At 50.7% G+C, this 20,389-nt stretch overlaps 1 protein-coding gene across 2 annotated transcripts in view; it reads left to right on the top strand.

Moving 5' to 3' along the window:
* Nucleotides 1–20,389, top strand: part of LOC110531231 (membrane-associated guanylate kinase, WW and PDZ domain-containing protein 3) — a 262,300-nt gene that overhangs the window by 188,657 nt on the left and 53,254 nt on the right. For both annotated transcript variants that reach the window (XM_036988576.1, XM_036988577.1), the window contains exons 4-5: nt 8,541–8,753; nt 19,952–20,129. In XM_036988576.1, coding sequence (XP_036844471.1) covers nt 8,541–8,753; nt 19,952–20,129 — 391 coding nt within the window. The remainder of the gene's footprint in view (nt 1–8,540; nt 8,754–19,951; nt 20,130–20,389) is intronic.

The following is a 20,389-nucleotide window of genomic DNA, read 5'->3' as shown; positions in this document are numbered from 1 at the left end:
CACACACCACAGACCAGCAAATATTCTTTACATCATCAACATAAGAATCACTACAAAACGTCTTGTATGACCATATACACTATTTTAGGCCCAGCCTTTGGAACTTTGGTTTTCCTAGATATGGCTGTTATATTGTGATCACTACATTCTATGTATTTGGATACTGTTTTGAAGCAAATTTTTGCAGCATGAGCAAAGATATGATCAATACATGTTGATGATTTCATTCATGTGCTGTTTGTAACTACCCTGATAGGTTGATTGACAACCTGAATCAGGTTGCAGGCACTGATTACAATTATACTTTTTTTCTTGAGTGCGCAGCTTGATGAGAGCCAGTCAACATTTAAATCACCCAGAAAATATACCTCTCTGTTGATATCACATACAATATCAAGCATTTCACACATATTATCCAGATACTGACTGTTATCACTTGGTGGTCTATAGCAGCTTCCCACAATAATGGGCTTCATGTGAGGCAGATGAACCTTTTTCCAAATTACTTCAACAGTATTTAACATTAGATCTTCTCTAAGCTTTACAGAAATGAGGATCCGAATATAGACCGCAACACTGGCCCCCATTTGGCATTTCTGTCTTTTCGGTAGATGTTATAACCATGTATTGCTACCACTGTATCATCAAAGGTATTATCTAATTGAGTTTCAGAGATAGTCAGAATATGAATGTCATCTGTAACAATTCAGATGGGTTAAATGGAAACTGAAATCTGGACACTGACTGTAGGTCTATAACCTCTTATGTAGCCTTAATATTAACTCCTGCCGAATTAAGCATTTCTTGCAATAAAATGATACACCAAATGTAGGCAAAATGTTGACTCTGGAACAGGTGCTAACTTTATCAGCATCATAAAAGCTGCTAGTATTCCAAACACACAAAAAATGCATCTAAGCCAAACTGAAATCTTATCCAAAACACGTTTTCGTTTTCACTGCTTTCCATTTCTTTACAACTGGTCAAACTGTTTGGACATTTTGCACAGAAAATCTTTCCAGGTTTTTTTCTTCTGTTGAGTGAGGGTTTATTTAGTCTTCTAGGGCAACATATAATGACAGAAGAGAAGCTATATCTGATTATAGAGTTGACAAACAAATGACCTACAATACATCAGAAATTATAAATCAGGCCAAAAAATCCTGCACCCCCTGTCAAAAAATCGTTCGGCCAATCTCTTACTCTAGCCTACAGCACCTTTTCTATATTATCAGGTTAGGGTTGGGTATGGGCCTCAGATTTTCACTTTATCACATATAGTCGGGCAGTTGTGGATTTGTTATTAGCAATTGCGGGCAGGTGCAGGTGAACAAACAGCTGACCTACACACACACACACACACACACACACACACACACACACACACACACACACACACACACACACACACACACCCTTCTCTTCACACATCCTACAGATTACCTTCAGATTAATGGTGATGAATAATGTAACAAATGTATCTTCCCCCTCTCCTCTCCCATCCCGCTGTCCCCTCTTCCTCTCCCCTCCCGCTGTCCCCTCTTCCTCTCCCCTCCCGCTGTCCCCTCTTCCTCTCCCCTCCCACTGTCCCCTCTTCCTCTCTTCCTCTCCCCTCCCACTGTCCCCTCTTCCTCTCCCCTCCCGCTGTCCCCTCTTCCTCTCCCCTCCCGCTGTCCCCTCTTCCTCTCCCCTCCCGCTGTCCCCTCTCCTCTCCCATCCCGCTGTCCCCTCTTCCTCTCCCATCCCGCTGTCCCCTCTTCCTCTCCCCTCCCACTGTCCCCTCTTCCTCTCCCCTCCCGCTGCCCCTCTTGCTCTCCCATCCCGCTGTCCCCTCTTGCTCTCCCATCCCGCTTTCCCCTCTTCCTCTCCCATCCCGCTTTCCCCTCTTCCTCTCCCATCCCGCTGTCCCCTCTTCCTCTCCCATCCCGCTGTCCCCTCTTCCTCTCCCCTCCCGCTGTCCCCTCTAGCTCTCCCCTCCCGCTGTCCCCTCTTCATCTCCCCTCCCGCTGTCCCCTCTTCCTCTCCTCTCCCATCCCGCTGTCCCCTCTTCCTTTACCTTCCCACTGTCCTCTCTTCCTCTCCCATCCTGCTGTCCCCTCTCCTCTCCCATCCCGCTGTCCCCTCTTCCTCACCCCTCCCGCTGTCCCCTCTTCCTCTACCTTCCCGCTGTCCCCTCTTCCTCTACCTTCCCGCTGCCCCCTCTTCCTCTACCTTCCCGCTGCCCCCTCTTCCTCTACCTTCCCGCTGTCCCCTCTTGCTCTCCCATCCCGCTTTCCCCTCTCCTCTCCCATCCCGCTGTCCCCTCTTCCTCTCCCATCCCGCTGTCCCCTCTTCCTCTCCCCTCCCGCTGTCCCCTCTTCCTCTCCCCTCCCGCTGTCCCCTCTAGCTCTCCCCTCCCGCTGTCCCCTCTTCATCTCCCCTCCCGCTGTCCCCTCTTCCTCTCCTCTCCCATCCCGCTGTCCCCTCTTCCTTTACCTTCCCACTGTCCTCTCTTCCTCTCCCATCCTGCTGTCCCCTCTCCTCTCCCATCCCGCTGTCCCCTCTTCCTCACCCCTCCCGCTGTCCCCTCTTCCTCTACCTTCCCGCTGTCCCCTCTTCCTCTACCTTCCCGCTGCCCCCTCTTCCTCTACCTTCCCGCTGCCCCCTCTTCCTCTACCTTCCCGCTGTCCCCTCTTGCTCTCCCATCCCGCTTTCCCCTCTCCTCTCCCATCCCGCTGTCCCCTCTTCCTCTCCCCTCCTGCTGTCCCATCTTCCTCTACCTTCCCGCTGTCCTCTCTTCCTCTCCCATCCCGCTGTACCCTCTCCTCACTCATCCCGCTGTCCCCTCTTCCTCTACCTTCCCGCTGTCCGCTCTTCCTCTCCCCATGTCCTCTCTTCCTCTACCCTCCCTCTGTCCTCTCTTCCTCTACCCTCCCTCTGTCCTCTCTTCCTCTACCCTCCCTCTGTCCTCTCTTCCCTTTCCCCTCCTTCTGTCCCCTCTTCCTCTCCCCTCCCGCTCTCCCCTCTTCCTCTCCCCTCCCGCTCTCCCCTCTTCCTTTCCCCTGCTTCTGTCCCCTCTTCCTCTCCCCTCCTTCTGTCCCCTCTTCCTCTACCTTCCCTCTGTCCTCTCTTCCTCTACCCTCCCTCTGTCCCCTCTTCCTCTCTCCTACTTCCTCTCTTCCTCTCTCCTCTCCCCTCCCACTGTCCCCTCTCCCATCCGCTGTCTCCTCTTCCTCTCCCCCCCACTGTCCCCTCTTCCTCTCCCCTCCCGCTGTCCCCTCTTCCTCTACCTTCCCACTGTCCCCTCTTCCTCTCCCCTCCTTCTGTCCCCTTTTCCTCTCTTCCTCTCTCCTCCCTCTGCCCCCTCTTCCTCTGTCCTCTCTCTTCCACTCCCCTCTCTCCCTCTCTGTACTCTCTAGTACACATTAATCAGAGACTAGGAGAGCTGTGTTTATGAGCTATTAATCACACACCACTGGGCCTGAGAGAGGGAGGGAGAGAGAGAGGAGCAAGAAGGAGATGTGGGGAGATGAAGAGAGAGAGGTGGGGGGTTAGAGAGAGACTAAAGGCCAGATAGTGGTGGGGAGGGAGATACGGAGATACAGAGAGAGAGCAAGCGAGAGAGATACAGAGAGAGAGAGAGAGAGAGAGAGCGTAAGGGAAGTAGAAGAGAGGGAGGAAGGTGGCTAGGCCGTGTGGTGACAGGTCTGGATTAAAGAAGAACACCTATCTTTCATCTTCATCGCACCGTGCTCAAGTATAATGAAGCTGTGTTTTGACACATGCAAATGTATCAACCAGATGTCAGAGATAGGGAGATGGAGGGAAGGAGGAGTGCAGCAGTATGGATGGTTTGGTTGGTTGTCTGTGGCTGAGGAGAAGGTGTGTTGATGGCTGTGTGGCTCAGTGCAGTGCAGGAGGGAAGCTGGATATCCGTGTGTCAGGCAGTAGCCAAAACACTTCAGTTACACACCAGTAGCTTCTTTCCACCACACAACCAGCAGGGTCTCTGCTAAGGGCTGTTGAATGTAGCTCCAGGGTCATGGCAGACAAAGAGGAGGGACACAGGTGTGGGGAAGGGGGTCACACAGTAAAATGACTCCTACCTCTCGCCACTCTCAGAGCTTCTATTCTCTGTCACAGACAGACAGACATCAATCAATCAATCAAGTATATTTATAAAGTGTTTTTTTACATCAGCAGACATAACAAAGTGCTTTCACAGAAACCCAGCCTAAAACCCCAAACAGCAAGCAATGCAGATGCAGAAGCACAGTGGCTAGGAAAAACTCCCTAGAAAGGCAGAAACCTAGGAAGAAACCTAGAGAGGAACCAGACTCTGAGGGGTGGTAGTCTAGACATAAGAGTACCATTAAGGCCAGATGTGTTAAATAAGCAACCCATAAGTTATTAACTTAATACAGGGTGTAAATAATACAAATTATTTGTTTATATTATGAATAAATTAAAGAGCGAGCCAAGAGTCTTGGTCTAAAAACCAAAAGTGTTCCTCAGGAATGCCAGCCCATGTTGACTCCAATTTATTTGACCTTTATTTAACTCTGCAAGTCAGTTAAGAACAAATTCTTATTTTCAATGACGGCCTAGAAACAGTGGGTTAACTGCCTGTTCAGGGGCAGAACGACAGATTTGTACCTTGTCAGCTCGGGGATTTGAACTTGCAACCTTTCGGTGACTAGTCCAACGCTCTAACCACGCTCTAACCCTGCCGCCCCAATGATTCCCCCAGTTGTGTCAAGTTGTCTGGATGTCCTTGGGTGGTGGACAATTCTGGATACACACAGGAACCTATTGTTTGACCCTCTGAATAGCACACACACACAATCCATGTCTACATGGTCTCAAGTTTTAAAAATCCTTCTTTAACCTACACTGATTGAAGTGGATTTAACAAGTTACATCAATAAGATATCATAGCTTTCACCTGGATTCACCTGGTCAGTCCGTCATACTCAGTGTATGTTAATAACTTAATAATGATAATATGCTGGCATAATGACATCTTTAATTTTGCTGTGCCAGGTCTGGGCCTATGTTTCATAACACATTGAGCTAGGTTTACTCTTAGATGTTTGGGTATTTTTCCCATGAATACCCATAAGATGAGGCAACCCGTCTGTGTTATAAACAGACTACTATGTTGTTGAGAGATGTTTCTCCACATGTAATAACTCTCTATGGTGCATGCAGCTCACAGGAGGTTGTTGTCACTTTAATTGGGGAGGACAGTCTCGTGGTAATGGCTGGAGCGGAATGGTGTCAAACACATGGTTTCATTCGCCCCGTTCCAGCCATTATTATGAGCCGTCCTCCCCTCAGCCTCCGCTGATATAACTATAACTCACCACCCCCCCAGATAGGCTGAGAAACTCCAGGAGTTAGTTTTGCATTCTACTCTAGAGTCAGCGCCACTGGAGGACTGGCTTCCCAGGGGCAGAGGGAAGAGAGGGAACAGCAAAATGAATCAACATGTATACCCTCCTGAGTTGCTGTTTCTCCCCCTTCCTCTCTTTCTTTAGATTGTTCTGTCTGGTTAGCTGTGAGGAGGCAAAAAGAAATCGGGAAATTGGGTCAACTTTCCCACAGTAGGAGAGAGAAGGTGAGGGAGAGAGGGAGAGAGAGAAGGTGAGGCAGGGAGAGAGGGAGAGAGAAGGTGAGGGAGAGAGGGAGAGAGAGAAGGTGAGGGAGAGAGGGGGAGAGAGAGAAGGTGAGGGAGGGAGGGAGAGAGAGAGAGAGAGAAGGTGAGGGAGAGAGGGAGAGAGGGAGAGAGAAGGTGAGGGAGGGAGGGAGGGAGGGAGGGAGGGAGGGAGGGAGGGAGGGAGGGAGGGAGGGAGAGAAGGTGAGGGAGGGAGGGAGAGTGAGGGAGAGTGAGAGAGAGAGAGAGAGAGAGAGAGAGAGAGAGAGAGAGAGAGAGAGAGAGAGAGAGAAGGTGAGGGAGGGAGGGAGGGAGGGAGGGAGGGAGGGAGAGAGAGAGAAAGCGAGGGAGAGAGGGAGAGAGAGCGAGAGAAGGGGAGGGAGGGAGGGAGGGAGGGAGGGAGTAAAAAAAGAGTGTTCCTCTCCTCACGGAGGGAGTTGTACTGTTTTGGCCCTGGGCACCACAGTACACAACACACAACAATAAAACAGCCAGTAGAGCCAATAGAACCAGGCAGCGCCTCGCCCGGTCTGTCCTGGATAAAGGCTTCTGTCACGGGGCTCTGGGGAGCACAGCCCAGCACTGCACTGCAGTAAATATGACAATAAGAAGAGAGAGAGAGAGATGGGGAAGGAGAGAGGGAGAGTGAGCCCAGGCTATGGTCAGAGCTGCATTACAGTGGGGAATCCATTTCCCTTTTTAGTGTTGACATGCTGAGTATAAACTGTCCTATCTCTCCTCCAGGGCTGTCATTGAACGACTGTTTCTGACCGGCTATCTCTATCCTTTCTCTCTCTCTCTCTCTCTCTGTGCGTGTGTGTGTGCATGTGAGTGGTTGCACCTGCTGGTCCAAAGTTTTAGAACACCTACTCATTCGATTGTTTTTCTTTATTTTTGCTATTTTCTACATTGTAGAATAATAGTGAAGATTATCAAAACTATGAAATAACACATATGGATTCATGTAGTGACAAAAAAGTGTTAAACAAATCCAAATATATTTTATATTTGAGATTCTTCAAATAGCCACCCTTTGCCTTGATGACAGCTTTCAACACTCATGGCATTCTCTCAACCAGCTGCACCTGGAATGCTTTTCCAACAGTCTTAAAGGAGTTCCCACATATGCTGAGAACTTGTTGGCTGCTTTTCCTCCCCTCTGCGGTTAATCATCTCAATTGAGTTGAGGTCAGGGGATTGTGGAGGCCAGGTCATCTGATGCAGCACTCCATAACTCTCCTTCTTGGTAAAATAGCCCTTACACAGCAGCCTGGAGGTGTGTTGGGCCATTGTCCTGTTGAAAAATAAATGATAGTCCCACTAAGCCCAAACCAGATGGAATGGCGTATCACTGCAGAATGCTGTGGTAGCCATGCTGGTTAAGTGTGCCTTGAATTCTAAATAAATCACTGACAGTGTCACCAGCAAAGCACCCCCACACCTCCTCCTCCATGCTTCATGGTGGGAACTACACATGCGGAGATCATCCATCCACCTACTCAGCGTCTCACAAAGACACGGCGGTTGGAACCAAAAATCTCCAATTTGGACTCCAGACCAAAGAACAGATTTCCACCGGTCTAATGTCCATTGCTCGTGTTTCTTGGCCCAGGCAAGTCTCTTCTTATTATTGGTGTCCTTTAGTAGTGGTTTCTTTGCAGCAATTCAACCACGAAGGCCTGATTTATGCAGTCTCATAGCGCTTGATAGTTTTTGGACTGCACTTGAAAAAACTTTAAAAGTTCTTGAAATGTTGGTATTTTACCAAATAGGGCTATCTTCTGTTTACTGTACCTCTTCACAACACAACTGATTGGCTCAAATGCGTAAAGAAGGAAAGAAATTCCACAAATTAACTTTTAACAAGACACACCTGTTAATTGAAATGCATCCCAGGTGACTATCTCATGAAGCTGGTTGAGAGAATGCCAAGAGTGTGCAAAGCTGTCATCAAGGCAAAGGGTGACTATTTGAAGAATCTCAAATATAAAATATATTTTGATTTGTTGAACACATGTTTGGTTACTACATGATTCCATATGTGTTAGAAAATAGTAAAAATATGTATGACCTGTACTGTCTTCATTGTAATCAGACAGTTGTCGTTGTCTCCACAACCTAACTTTCCCCTGGGGATTAATAAAGTATCATCGTCTCTACCAGGTTACTGACTGTTTCTATTGACACGGCTGTGTGTGTTCTCTACCAGGTTACTGACTGTTTCTATTGACACGGTTGTGTGTGTTCTCTACCAGGTTACTGACTGTTTCTATTGACACGGCTGTGTGTGTTCTCTACCAGGTTACTGACTGTTTCTATTGACACGGTTGTGTGTGTTCTCTACCAGGTTACTGACTGTTTCTATTGATATGGCTGTGTGTGTTCTCTACCAGGTTACTGACTGTTTCTATTGACACGGCTGTGTGTGTTCTCTACCAGGTTACTGACTGTTTCTATTGACACGGCTGTGTGTGTTCTCTACCAGGTTACTGACTGTTTCTATTGACACGGCTGTGTGTGTTCTCTACCAGGTTACTGACTGTTTCTATTGACACGGCTGTGTGTGTTCTCTACCAGGTTACTGACTGTTTCTATTGATATGGCTGTGTGTGTTCTCTACCAGGTTACTGACTGTTTCTATTGACACGGCTGTGTGTGTTCTCTACCAGGTTACTACTACTGACTGTTTCTATTGACACAGCTGTGAGTGTTCTCTACCAGGTTACCGACTGTTTCTATTGACACTGGCGTGTGTGTTCTCTACCAGGTTACTGACTGTTTCTATTGACACTGGTGTGTGTGTTCTCTACCAGGTTACTGACTGTTTCTTTTGACACGGCTGTGTGTGTTCTCTATCAGGTTACTGACTGTTTCTATTGACACGGCTGTGTGTGTTCTCTACCAGGGAACTACTACGGGACACCCAAGCCCCCAGCGGAGCCCAGCCCGGTGCAGCCTGACCTGGTAGATCAGGTGCTGTTTGATGAGGAGTTTGATACAGAGGTCCAGAGGAAACGCACCACCTCTGTCAGCAAAATGGACAGGAAGGACAGTGCAGCCCCCGAGGAGGAGGACGAGGAGGAGAGAGAGAGGTCTCCCCTGGTCAACGGACTCACAGGTAAGATGTCCTGTCCATGTTGTCCTGCAACATGTTCCCTTCCTCTCTCTCCCACAAACTGCCTCAAACTGATCATCAACAACATTGATATTGTTGGCAGTTAAAATGGCGCCGGAGCAGAAGGCAGACGTTTTACGTGCCCTTAACCGATTGTGTTTTTTCTTCGTTTATCTGCGTTTTTACGCTTCTGCTGCTCTCTGTTCTTCATATATGCATAGTCACTTTAACCATACCTACATGTACATACAGTGAGGGAAAAAAGTATTTTATCTCCTGCTGATTTTGTACGTTTGCCCACTGACAAAGAAATGATCAGTCTATAATTTTAATGGTAGGTTGATTTGAACAATGAGAGACAGAATAACAACAAAGAAAATCCAGAAAGACGCATGTCAAAAATGTTATAAATTGATTTGCATGAGGGAAATACGTTTTTGACCCCATCTCAATCAGAAAGATTTCTGGCTCCCATGTGTCTTTTATACAGGTAACGAGCTGAGATTAGGAGCACACTCTTAAAGGGAGTGCTCCTAATCTCAGTTTGTTACCTGTATAAAAGACACCTGTCCAAAGAAGCAATCAATCAGATTCCAAACTCTCCACCATGGCCAAGACCAATTACCTAATTTCTATCAACATGTTAAATGTGCAACCAGAGGGAAAATAACTCTGGACCACCTATACTCCACACACAGAGATGCATACAAAGATCTCCCTCACGCTCCATTTGGCAAATCTGACCATAAGTATATCCTGCTGATTCCTGCTTACAAGCAAGCAGGAAGCACCAGTGACTAGATAAAAAAAAAAAAGTGGTCAGATGAAGCAGATGCTAAACTACAGGACTGTTTTGCTATCACAGACTGGAATATGTTCCGGGTTCCTCCAATGGCATTGAGGAGTACACCACCTCAGTCATTGGCTTCATCAATAAATGCATCGATGACGTCGTCCCCACAGTGATCACACATACATTCCCCAACCTGAAACCATGGATTATAGGCAGCATCCGCACTGAGCTAAAGGCTAGAGCTGCCGCTTTCAAGGAGCGGGACTCTAACCCGGAAGCTTATAAGAAATCCCGCTATGCCCTCAGACGAACCATCAAATAGGCAAAGCATCAATACAGGACTAAGATCGAGTCGTACTACACCGGCTCTGACGTTCGTCGGATGTGGTGGGGTCTGCAAACCATTACAGACTACAAAGGGAAGCACAGCCAAGAGCTGCCCAGTGACATGAGCCTACCGGACGAGCTAAACTACTTCTATGCTCACTTTGAGGCAAATAACACTGAAACATGCATGAGAGCACCAGCTGTACCGGATGACTGTGTGATCACGCTCTCCGCATCCGATGTGAGTAAGACCTTTAGACCTTTAGACAGGTCTTAAGACCTTTAAACATTCACAAGGCCGCAGGGCCAGATGGATTACCAGGACATGTACTGTGAGCATGCGCTGACCAACTAGCAAGTGTCTTCACTGACATTTTCAACCTCTCCCAGTCCAAGTCTGTCATACCAACATGTTTTAAGCAGACCACCATAGTGCCTGTGCCCAAGAACACTAAGGTAACATGCCTAAATGACTACCGACCTGTAGCACTCACATCTGTAGCCATGAAGGGCTTTGAAAGGCTGGTCATGGCTCACATCAACACCATCATCCCAGAAACCATAGAACCACTCCAATTTGCATACTACCCCAACAGATCCACAGATGATGCAGTCTCTATTGCACTCCACACTGCCCTTTCCCACCTGGACAGAAGGAACACCTATGTGAGAATGCTATTCATTGACTACAGCTCAGCTTTCAACAACGTAGTGTCCTCAAAGCTTATCAATAACCTAAGGACTCTGGGGCTAAACACCTCCCTCTGCAACTGGATCCTGGACTTCCTGACGGGCCGCCCCCAGGTGGTAAGGGTAGGTAACAACATATCCGCCACGCTGATCCTCAACACAGAGGCTCCTCAGGGGTGTGTGTTCACTCATGACTGCACGGCCAGGCACGACTCCAACACCATCATTAGCAGATGACACAACAGTGGTAGTAGGCCTGATCACCGACAACAACGAGACAGTACCAGGACAACAACCTCTCCCTCAACGTGATCAAGACAAAGGATATGATTGTGGACTACAGGAAAAAGAAGACCGAGCACGTCCCCATTCTCATCGACGGGGCTGCGGTGGAGCAGGGTGAGAGCTTCAAGTTCCTTGGTGTCCACATCACCAACCAACTAACATGGTCCAAGCACAGCATGACTGTCGTGAAGCGGGCACGGCAAAACCTATTCCCCCTCCGGAGACTGAAACATTTCCTCAGATCCTCAAAAGGTTCTACAGCTGAACCATCAAGAGCATCCTGACTGGTATGGCAACTGCTCGGCCTCCGACCGCAAGGCACTACAGAGGGTAGTGCGAACGGCCCAGTACATCACTGGGGCCTAGCTTCCTGCCATCCAGGACCTCTGTACCATGCAGTGTCAGAGGAAGGCCCTGAAAATTGTCAAAGAATCCAGCCACCCTAGTCATAGACTATTCTCTCTGCTACCGCACGGCAAGCGGTACCGAAGCGCCAAATTCTAAACATCTTCTACCCCCAAGCCATAAGACTCCTGAACATCTAGTCAAATGCCTACCCAGACTATTCACCATCACCCTCATTCCCTCCACCCATCACCCTTATTCCCTCCACCCACCATCACCCTCATTCCCTCCACCCACCATCACCCTCATTCCCCCCACCCACCATCACCCTCATTCCCTCCACCCACCATCACCCTCATTCCCACCCATCACCCTCATTCCCTCATTCCCTCCACCCACCATCACCCTCATTCCCTCCACCCATCATCACCCTCATTCCCTCCACCCATCACCCTCATTCCCCCCACCTACCATCACCCTCATTCCCTCCACCTACCATCACCCTCATTCCCTCCACCCACCATAACCCTCATTCCCTCCACCTATCACCCTCATTCCCTCCACCCATCACCCTCATTCCCTCCACCCACCATCACCTTCATTCCCTCCACCCACCATCACCCTCATTCCCTCCACCCACCATCACCCTCATTCCCACCCATCACCCTCATTCCCTCATTCCCTCCACCCACCATCACCCTCATTCCCTCCACCCATCATCACCCTCATTCCCTCCACCCATCACCCTCATTCCCCCCACCCATCACCCTCATTCCCTCCACCCACCATCACCCTCATTCCCTCCACCCATCACCCTCATTCCCTCCACCCACTATCACCCTCATCCCCTCCACCCATCACCCTCATTCCCTCCACCCATCACCCTCATTCCCTCCACCCACCATCACCTTCATTCCCTCCACCCACCATCACCCTCATTCCCTCCACCCACCATCACCCTCATTCCCACCCATCACCCTCATTCCCTCATTCCCTCCACCCACCATCACCCTCATTCCCTCCACCCATCATCACCCTCATTCCCTCCACCCATCACCCTCATTCCCCCCACCCACCATCACCCTCATTCCCTCCCTCCACCCACCATCACCCTCATCCCCTCCACCCATCACCCTCATTCCCTCCACCCATCATCACCCTCATTCCCTCCACCCATCACCCTCATTCCCTCCACCATCACCCTCATTCCCTCCACCCATCACCCTCATTCCCTCCACCCACCATCACCCTCATTCCCTCCACCCACCATGCAGTGTCAGAGGAAGGCCCTGAAAATTGTCAAAGAATCCAGCCACCCTAGTCATAGACTATTCTCTCTGCTACCGCACGGCAAGCGGTACCGAAGCGCCAAATTCTAAACATCTTCTACCCCCAAGCCATAAGACTCCTGAACATCTAGTCAAATGCCTACCCAGACTATTCACCATCACCCTCATTCCCTCCACCCATCACCCTTATTCCCTCCACCCACCATCACCCTCATTCCCTCCACCCACCATCACCCTCATTCCCCCCACCCACCATCACCCTCATTCCCTCCACCCACCATCACCCTCATTCCCACCCATCACCCTCATTCCCTCATTCCCTCCACCCACCATCACCCTCATTCCCTCCACCCATCATCACCCTCATTCCCTCCACCCATCACCCTCATTCCCCCCACCTACCATCACCCTCATTCCCTCCACCTACCATCACCCTCATTCCCTCCACCCACCATAACCCTCATTCCCTCCACCTATCACCCTCATTCCCTCCACCCATCACCCTCATTCCCTCCACTTACCATCACCCTCATTCCCTCCACCCACCATCACCCTCACCCCCTCCACCCATCACCCTCATTCCCTCCACCCACCATCACCCTCATTCCCTCCACCCACCATCACCTTCATTCCCTCCACCCACCATCACCCTCATTCCCTCCACCCACCATCACCCTCATTCCCTCCACCCATCACCCTCATTCCCTCCACCCACCATCACCCTCATTCCCTCCACCCATCACCCTCATTCCCTCTACCCACTATCACCCTCATCCCCTCCACCCATCACCCTCATTCCCTCCACCCATCATCACCCTCATTCCCTCCACCCACCATCACCTTCATTCCCTCCACCCACCATCACCCTCATTCCCTCCACCCACCATCACCCCCATTCCCACCCATCACCCTCATTCCCTCATTCCCTCCACCCACCATCACCCTCATTCCCTCCACCCATCATCACCCTCATTCCCTCCACCCATCACCCTCATTCCCCCCACCCACCATCACCCTCATTCCCTCCCTCCACCCACCATCACCCTCATCCCCTCCACCCATCACCCTCATTCCCTCCACCCATCATCACCCTCATTCCCTCCACCCATCACCCTCATTCCCTCCACCCACCATCACCCTCATTCCCTCCACCCATCACCCTCATTCCCTCCACCCACCATCACCCTCATTCCCTCCACCCACCATCACCCTCATCCCCTCCACCCACCATCACCCTCATCCCCTCCACCTACCATCACCCTCATTCCCTCCACCCATCACCCTCATTCCCCCCACCCACCATCACCCTCATTCCCTCCACCCATCACCCTCATTCCCTCCCTCCACCCTCATTCCCTCCCTCCACCCACCATCACCCTCATCCCCTCCACCCATCACCCTCATTCCCTCCACCCATCATCACCCTCATTCCCTCCACCCATCACCCTCATTCCCTCCACCCACCATCACCCTCATTCCCTCCACCCATCACCCTCATTCCCTCCACCCACCATCACCCTCATTCCCTTCACCCTCCATCACCCTCATTCCCTTCACCCTCCATCACCCTCATTCCCTTCACCCTCCATCACCCTCATTCCCTCCACCCACCATCACCCTCATCCCCTCCACCCACCATCACCCTCATCTCCTCCACCTACCATCACCCTCATTCCCTCCACCCACCATCACCTTCATTCCCTCCACCCACCATCACCCTCATTCCCTCCACCCACCATCACCCTCATTCCCTCCACCCACCCATCACCCTCATTCCCTCATTCCCTCCACCCACCATCACCCTCATTCCCTCCACCCACCCATCACCCTCATTCCCTCATTCCCTCCACCCACCATCACCCTCATTCCCTCCACCCACCCATCACCCTCATTCCCTCATTCCCTCCACCCACCATCACCCTCATTCCCTCCACCCATCATCACCCTCATTCCCTCCACCCATCACCCTCATTCCCCCCACCCACCATCACCCTCATTCCCTCATTCCCTCCACCCACCATCACCCTCATTCCCTCCACCCACCCATCACCCTCATTCCCTCATTCCCTCCACCCACCATCACCCTCATTCCCTCCACCCATCATCACCCTCATTCCCTCCACCCATCACCCTCATTCCCCCCACCCACCATCACCCTCATTCCCTCCACCCATCACCCTCATTCCCTCCCTCCACCCACCATCACCCTCATTCCCTCCACCCATCACCCTCATTCCCTCCACCCACCATCACCCTCATTCCTTCCACCCACCATCACCCTCATTCCCTCCACCCATCACCCTCATTGCCTCCACCCACCATCACCCTCATTCCCTTCACCCTCCATCACCTTCATTCCCTCCACCCACCATCACCCTCATTCCCTCCACCCACCATCACCCTCATTCCCTCCACCCACCCATCACCCTCATTCCCTCATTCCCTCCACCCACCATCACCCTCATTCCCTCCACCCATCATCACCCTCATTCCCTCCACCCATCACCCTCATTCCCTCCACCCACCATCACCCTCATCCCCTCACCCATCACCCTCATTCCCTCCACCCATCATCACCCTCATTCCCTCCACCCATCACCCTCATTCCCTCCACCCACCATCACCCTCATTCCTTCCACCCACCATCACCCTCATTCCCTCCACCCATCACCCTCATTCCCTTCACCCACCATCACCCTCATTCCCTTCACCCTCCATCACCCTCATTCCCTCCACCTACCATCACCCTCATCCCCTCCACCCACCATCACCCTCATTTCCTCCACCCACCATCACTCTCATTCCCCCCACCCTCCATCACCCTCATTCCCTCCCCCCTAATTTCCTCCACCCACCATCACCCTCATTCCCTCCACCCTCATTCCCTCCATCACCCGCATTACCTCCACCCACCATCTCCTTCATTCCCTCCACCCTCATCCTCTCCACCCACCATCACCCTCATCCCCTCCACCCACCATCACCCTCATTCCCTCCACCCCTCATCACCCTCATTCCCTCCACCCACCATCACCCTCATTCCCATCACCCTCATTCCCTCCACCCACCATCACCCTCATTCCCTTCACCCTCCATCACCCTCATTCCCTACACCTACCATCACCCTCCACCCACCATCACCCTCATCCCCTCCACCTACCATCACCCTCATTCCCTTCACCCTCCATCACCCTAATTCCCTTCACCCTCCATCACCCTCATTCCCTCCACCTACCATCACCCTCATTTTCTCCACCCACCATCACCCTCATTCCCCCCACCCTCCATCACCCTCATTCCCTCCCCCCTCATTTCCTCCACCCACCATCACCCTCATTCCCTCCACCCTCATTCCCTCCACCCTCCATCACCCGCATTACCTCCACCCTCCATCTCCTTCATTCCCTCCACCCTCATCCCCTCCACCCACCATCACCCTCATTTCCTCCACCCACCATCACCCTCATTCCCCCCACCCTCCATCACCCTCATTCCCTCCCCCCTAATTTCCTCCACCCACCATCACCCTCATTCCCTCCACCCTCATTCCCTCCACCCTCCATCACCCGCATTACCTCCACCCTCCATCTCCTTCATTCCCTCCACCCTCATCCCCTCCACCCACCATCACCCTCATCCCCTCCACCCACCATCACCCTCATTCCCTCCACCCACCATCACCCTCATTCCCTCCACCCACCATCACCCTCATTTCCTCCACCCTCCATCACACTCATTCCCTCCACCCTCCATCACACTCATTCTCTCTTTCCCCCAAATGGGACATCCCAGGATTATCCATCTGTCCCTTACAGAAGGTCTCTTCTAAATACAAACTCTACAAAGTCAAGTCGTTCTCCATCTAGCTGGATCAATAATGTAGAAATCCCTGGTTAAAGGGATATAGTTTGTTCTTGTTTTATTTCCCTTGGAGATATTATCCTCACATGAACTGTAAACAAAAACAAAAACCACAAGTGCCACAGCTCGTAGAGAAAAGGCAGCATCCAACTGGGCATATAGGAAAGGAGTCTTATCCAGATAATGGATTCCAAACATGGCCAAAACATTCCCCGTGGTGTATACAGCGACCATTGATGAGACCAGTGTGGTACCATGGAGGAGGCTATGCACATCAGATGGGGGACATACTGTAGACGATATGATAGACAGAGAGTGATTGGGTACATTGGGACCCATCCCGCCATCCCTGGAGCAGCGTCTGGTCTTGTCCCATTTGCCCTCCAGGCTTCCCCTGTAGAGTGCCTCTCCTCTGGGCTTGGGGTGCTTCCAGCTGGCCCCTGCTCCTCTCTGTTCCCACAGCACAACTGTCCCCTGTTTGGTCTGTGGTTCTCTCTGGCTCCGTCCAAAGGGCATTCCCCCGTTCTGAGTCCGCATGGTGCCAATGACAGAGAGGACAATGTAGCCCTCCCGTCCTTCAGATGGTGAGTCTGTCTAGTCCCATGGACCTAAGCCCATGCCCATGACTGTACCCTGTACCCATTCCAGGGTCCTGCCTGCAGCTGGGCACCTGGGTTGTACTTTCTCTGCCTGATTGAATGTCTCAGTTGTGATCAGGCAGTTGTGCATATCAGAGGGGCCTTGGGCAGGCCCTGAGGGCTGGGCTGCTAAACACACTTCTAAGAACAGTAAGAGAGTCATAAAGTGTCTCAGTGGAGGTATGCTGATCTAGGATCAGGTTCCCGCTGTCCATAAAGTCTTATTCATTATGACCTAAAAGACAAACTGATCCTATATCAGCGCTCTTACTCTGACTCCTCAATAATACCAATTAAAATATGCCATTTAGCTGACACTATGATCCAATGCGCCTTACAGTCATGCATACATACATCTTTCATATGGGTGACACCAGATGGAATTGAACCCATGGCCCGGGCTTTCCAAGCGCCATGCTCTACCAATATAGGAAAAGAGACTGAAGCACAGGTCTAGGAACAGTTAGACAGGCCATTGTCTAATTGTCCATTGTGCAAACAGAGAGCCACACTAGCAAGGCGTTTAGACCTGAGCTGTTCCACTGCACACCATCTCTATCACTATAGCCTTTGGCACACACAACAATGGGTGCATGGGTTGGATGAAGAGAACACTCGATTCACGTTTTTCCTCCAAATGATTTATTTTGTTCTTGACGAGACACCCTCAGTTCTACTTTTACCTATGTAGTGCATCATACCCACATCACATATAGCTGTCCCTGGTGAGTCTCCTGACTGAATTTATGCTTTTCTCAATGGGTTTGCAAAGTAGCAGGGAGGATCACATAAATTCAGGTGTATTGTACATGCATCAAACAATACTATTATACACTACATGACCAAAAGTATGTGGACATCTGCTCGTCAAACATCTTATTTCAAAATCATGGGCATTAATATGGAGTTGGTCCTCTCTTTGCTGTTATATCAGCCTCCACTCTTCTGGGAAGACTTTCCACTAGATGTTTGAGCATTGTTGCAGGGACTTGCTTCCATTCAGCCAAAAGAGCATTATTCGGCGTTCCAATTCTTCCCAAAGGTGTTTGATGGGGTTGAGGTCAGGGCTCTGTGCAGGCCAGTCAAGTTCTTCCACACCGAAATCAACAAACCATTTCTGTATGGACCTAGGTTTGGGCACGGGGCATTGTCATGCTGAAACAGGAAAGGGCCTTCCCCAAACTGCTGCCACAAAGTTGGAAGCACATAATCGTTTATTTATTTATTGTATGCTATAGCGTTAAGATTTCCCTTCTCTGGAACTAAGGGGCCTAGCCCAAACTATGAAAAGTAGCCCCAGACCAGTACTCCTCCACCAAACTTTACAGTTGGCACTATGCATTGGGGCAGGTAGTGTTCTCCTGACATCCGCCAAACCCAGATTTGTTTGTCGGACTGCGAGATGATGATGCGTGGTTCATCGCATTTCCACTGCTTCAGAGTCCAATGGTGGCGAGCTTTACACTCCTCCAGCTGACGATTGGCATTGCACATGGTGATCTTAGGCTTGTGTACGGCTGCTCAGCCATGGAAACCCATTTCATGAAGCTCCCGACGAACAGTTATTGTGCTGACATGAGTGTTGCAACCGAGCACAGACGGTTTTTACGCACTCCGCAGTCCCGTTCTGTGAGCTTTTATGGCCTACCACTTCACAACTGAGCCGTTGTTGCTCCTAGACGTTTCGACTTCACAGTAACAGCACCTTCAGAAATTTGACGAACTGACTGATTGGAAAAGTCATATGACGGTGCCACGTTGAAAGTTACTTAGCTCTTCAGTAAGGCCACTCTACTGCCAATGTTTGTCTATGGAGATTGCATGGCTGTGTGCTCAATTTTATACACCTGTCAGCAACGGGTGTGACTGAAATAGCCAAATCCACTAATTTGAAGGGTGTCCACATGATGTCTTCATTATTCATTATTATTCATTATTATTCTACAATGTATAAAATAGTGAAAATCAAGAAAAACCATTGAATGAGTACCCTATGTAAAGAAAATCACTTAACTTTCATGTCATGCACTTTACTCTCCTTCTGACAGCTCGTCCTCTTTTATGGGTAGTTTTCTTTCTCCCTTCAGATCAGAAGTCAACTCTGAATACAGTAATGAGCTAGGTCAGAGGCATGCAAATCCAAACCTGCAGATAAGAGCACATGCACGCACACAAAACACACACACACACCCACACACACACACTCTCTCACAGGGCAAGGTTTAGTGATGCTAATAGGGGCTGGGTAAGGCTGAAGTGTGGTGTTGGTCAGCTCTGCCCTTGTTGCCGTTGAGCCTCTCGCTCTACAGAACATCACTGCTGACATGCAAATCCTGTGGCACACTTGCTGCACTTCTGTCTCTTTCTCTCTCTCTCTGTCCTCTCCCTTTCTCTAGTCCCCTCTCTCTCCCTCTCCTGTTCTTTGCTGTGTGTAACAGTCTAAAGCCTACAGTCAGTCTGTCCAGAGAAGCCGCAGAGAGAGATGCATGGAGCTCACAGGGCTCACCGCCCAGCCTCCACACGCTCACTACCCAGCCTCCACACGCCCACCACCCAGCTTCCACGCGCTCACCACCCAGCCTCCTCACGCTCACCACCCAGCCTCCTCACGCTCACCACCCAGCCTCCACACACCCACCACCTAGCCTCCACTCCCACTACCCAGCCTCCACACGCCCACCACCCAGCCTCCACACGCTCACCACCCAGCCTCCACACGCTCACCACCCAGCCTCCACACGCTCACCACCCAGCCTCCACAAGCCTACCACCCAGGCTCCACACTCTCACCATCCAGCCTCCACACCCTCACCACCCAGCCTCCACACTCTCACCACCCAGCCTCCACACTCTCACCACCCAGCCTCCACACTCTCACCATGCAGCCTCCACATGCTCACCATGCAGCCTCCACACGCTCACCACCCTTCTCCTTCCCCTTGTCTTTCTCTCCCTCCTGTGATATGGCCACAGAACACAAGGACAAGGCTGAACAGGAGTGGAGGAAGGCTGTACCCAGCTACAACCAGTCCAGTAGTGGGGCTGTGGACTTCCGGACCTGGAGCACCTTACCACGTGACGAGAGCCAGGAACCGCTGCCCAAGACCTGGGAGATGGCCTACACAGAGACAGGCATGGTTTACTTCATAGAGTAAGTGTTGGACTTCTGGTTCTCTATTCCAGTACAGTGCCGGCGTGGTGTTGGGGATGCTAGAAGTGGCGAGAGGTAGTTTTGAAAAAGAGCATTGAGATGTGTTTGTTCAGAGAATAGTTTGTTCCACTCTAAAGTCTGTGTTACACTGTTACATACAGTATCCTACATGTTTCTCTGCGGCTCAGACGTACAGTAGCAGTACAGTACTTGGAGAAGTTAACAATAGTATTATTGTTATTATGATTATGGATTCGTGA

This window comes from Oncorhynchus mykiss, chromosome 9, assembly GCF_013265735.2.
Source record: "Oncorhynchus mykiss isolate Arlee chromosome 9, USDA_OmykA_1.1, whole genome shotgun sequence".
Taxonomy (NCBI): domain Eukaryota; kingdom Metazoa; phylum Chordata; class Actinopteri; order Salmoniformes; family Salmonidae; genus Oncorhynchus; species Oncorhynchus mykiss.
The sequence above is the reverse complement of the archived record's forward strand: the minus strand, read 5'-3'. Positions and strand labels throughout refer to the sequence as shown.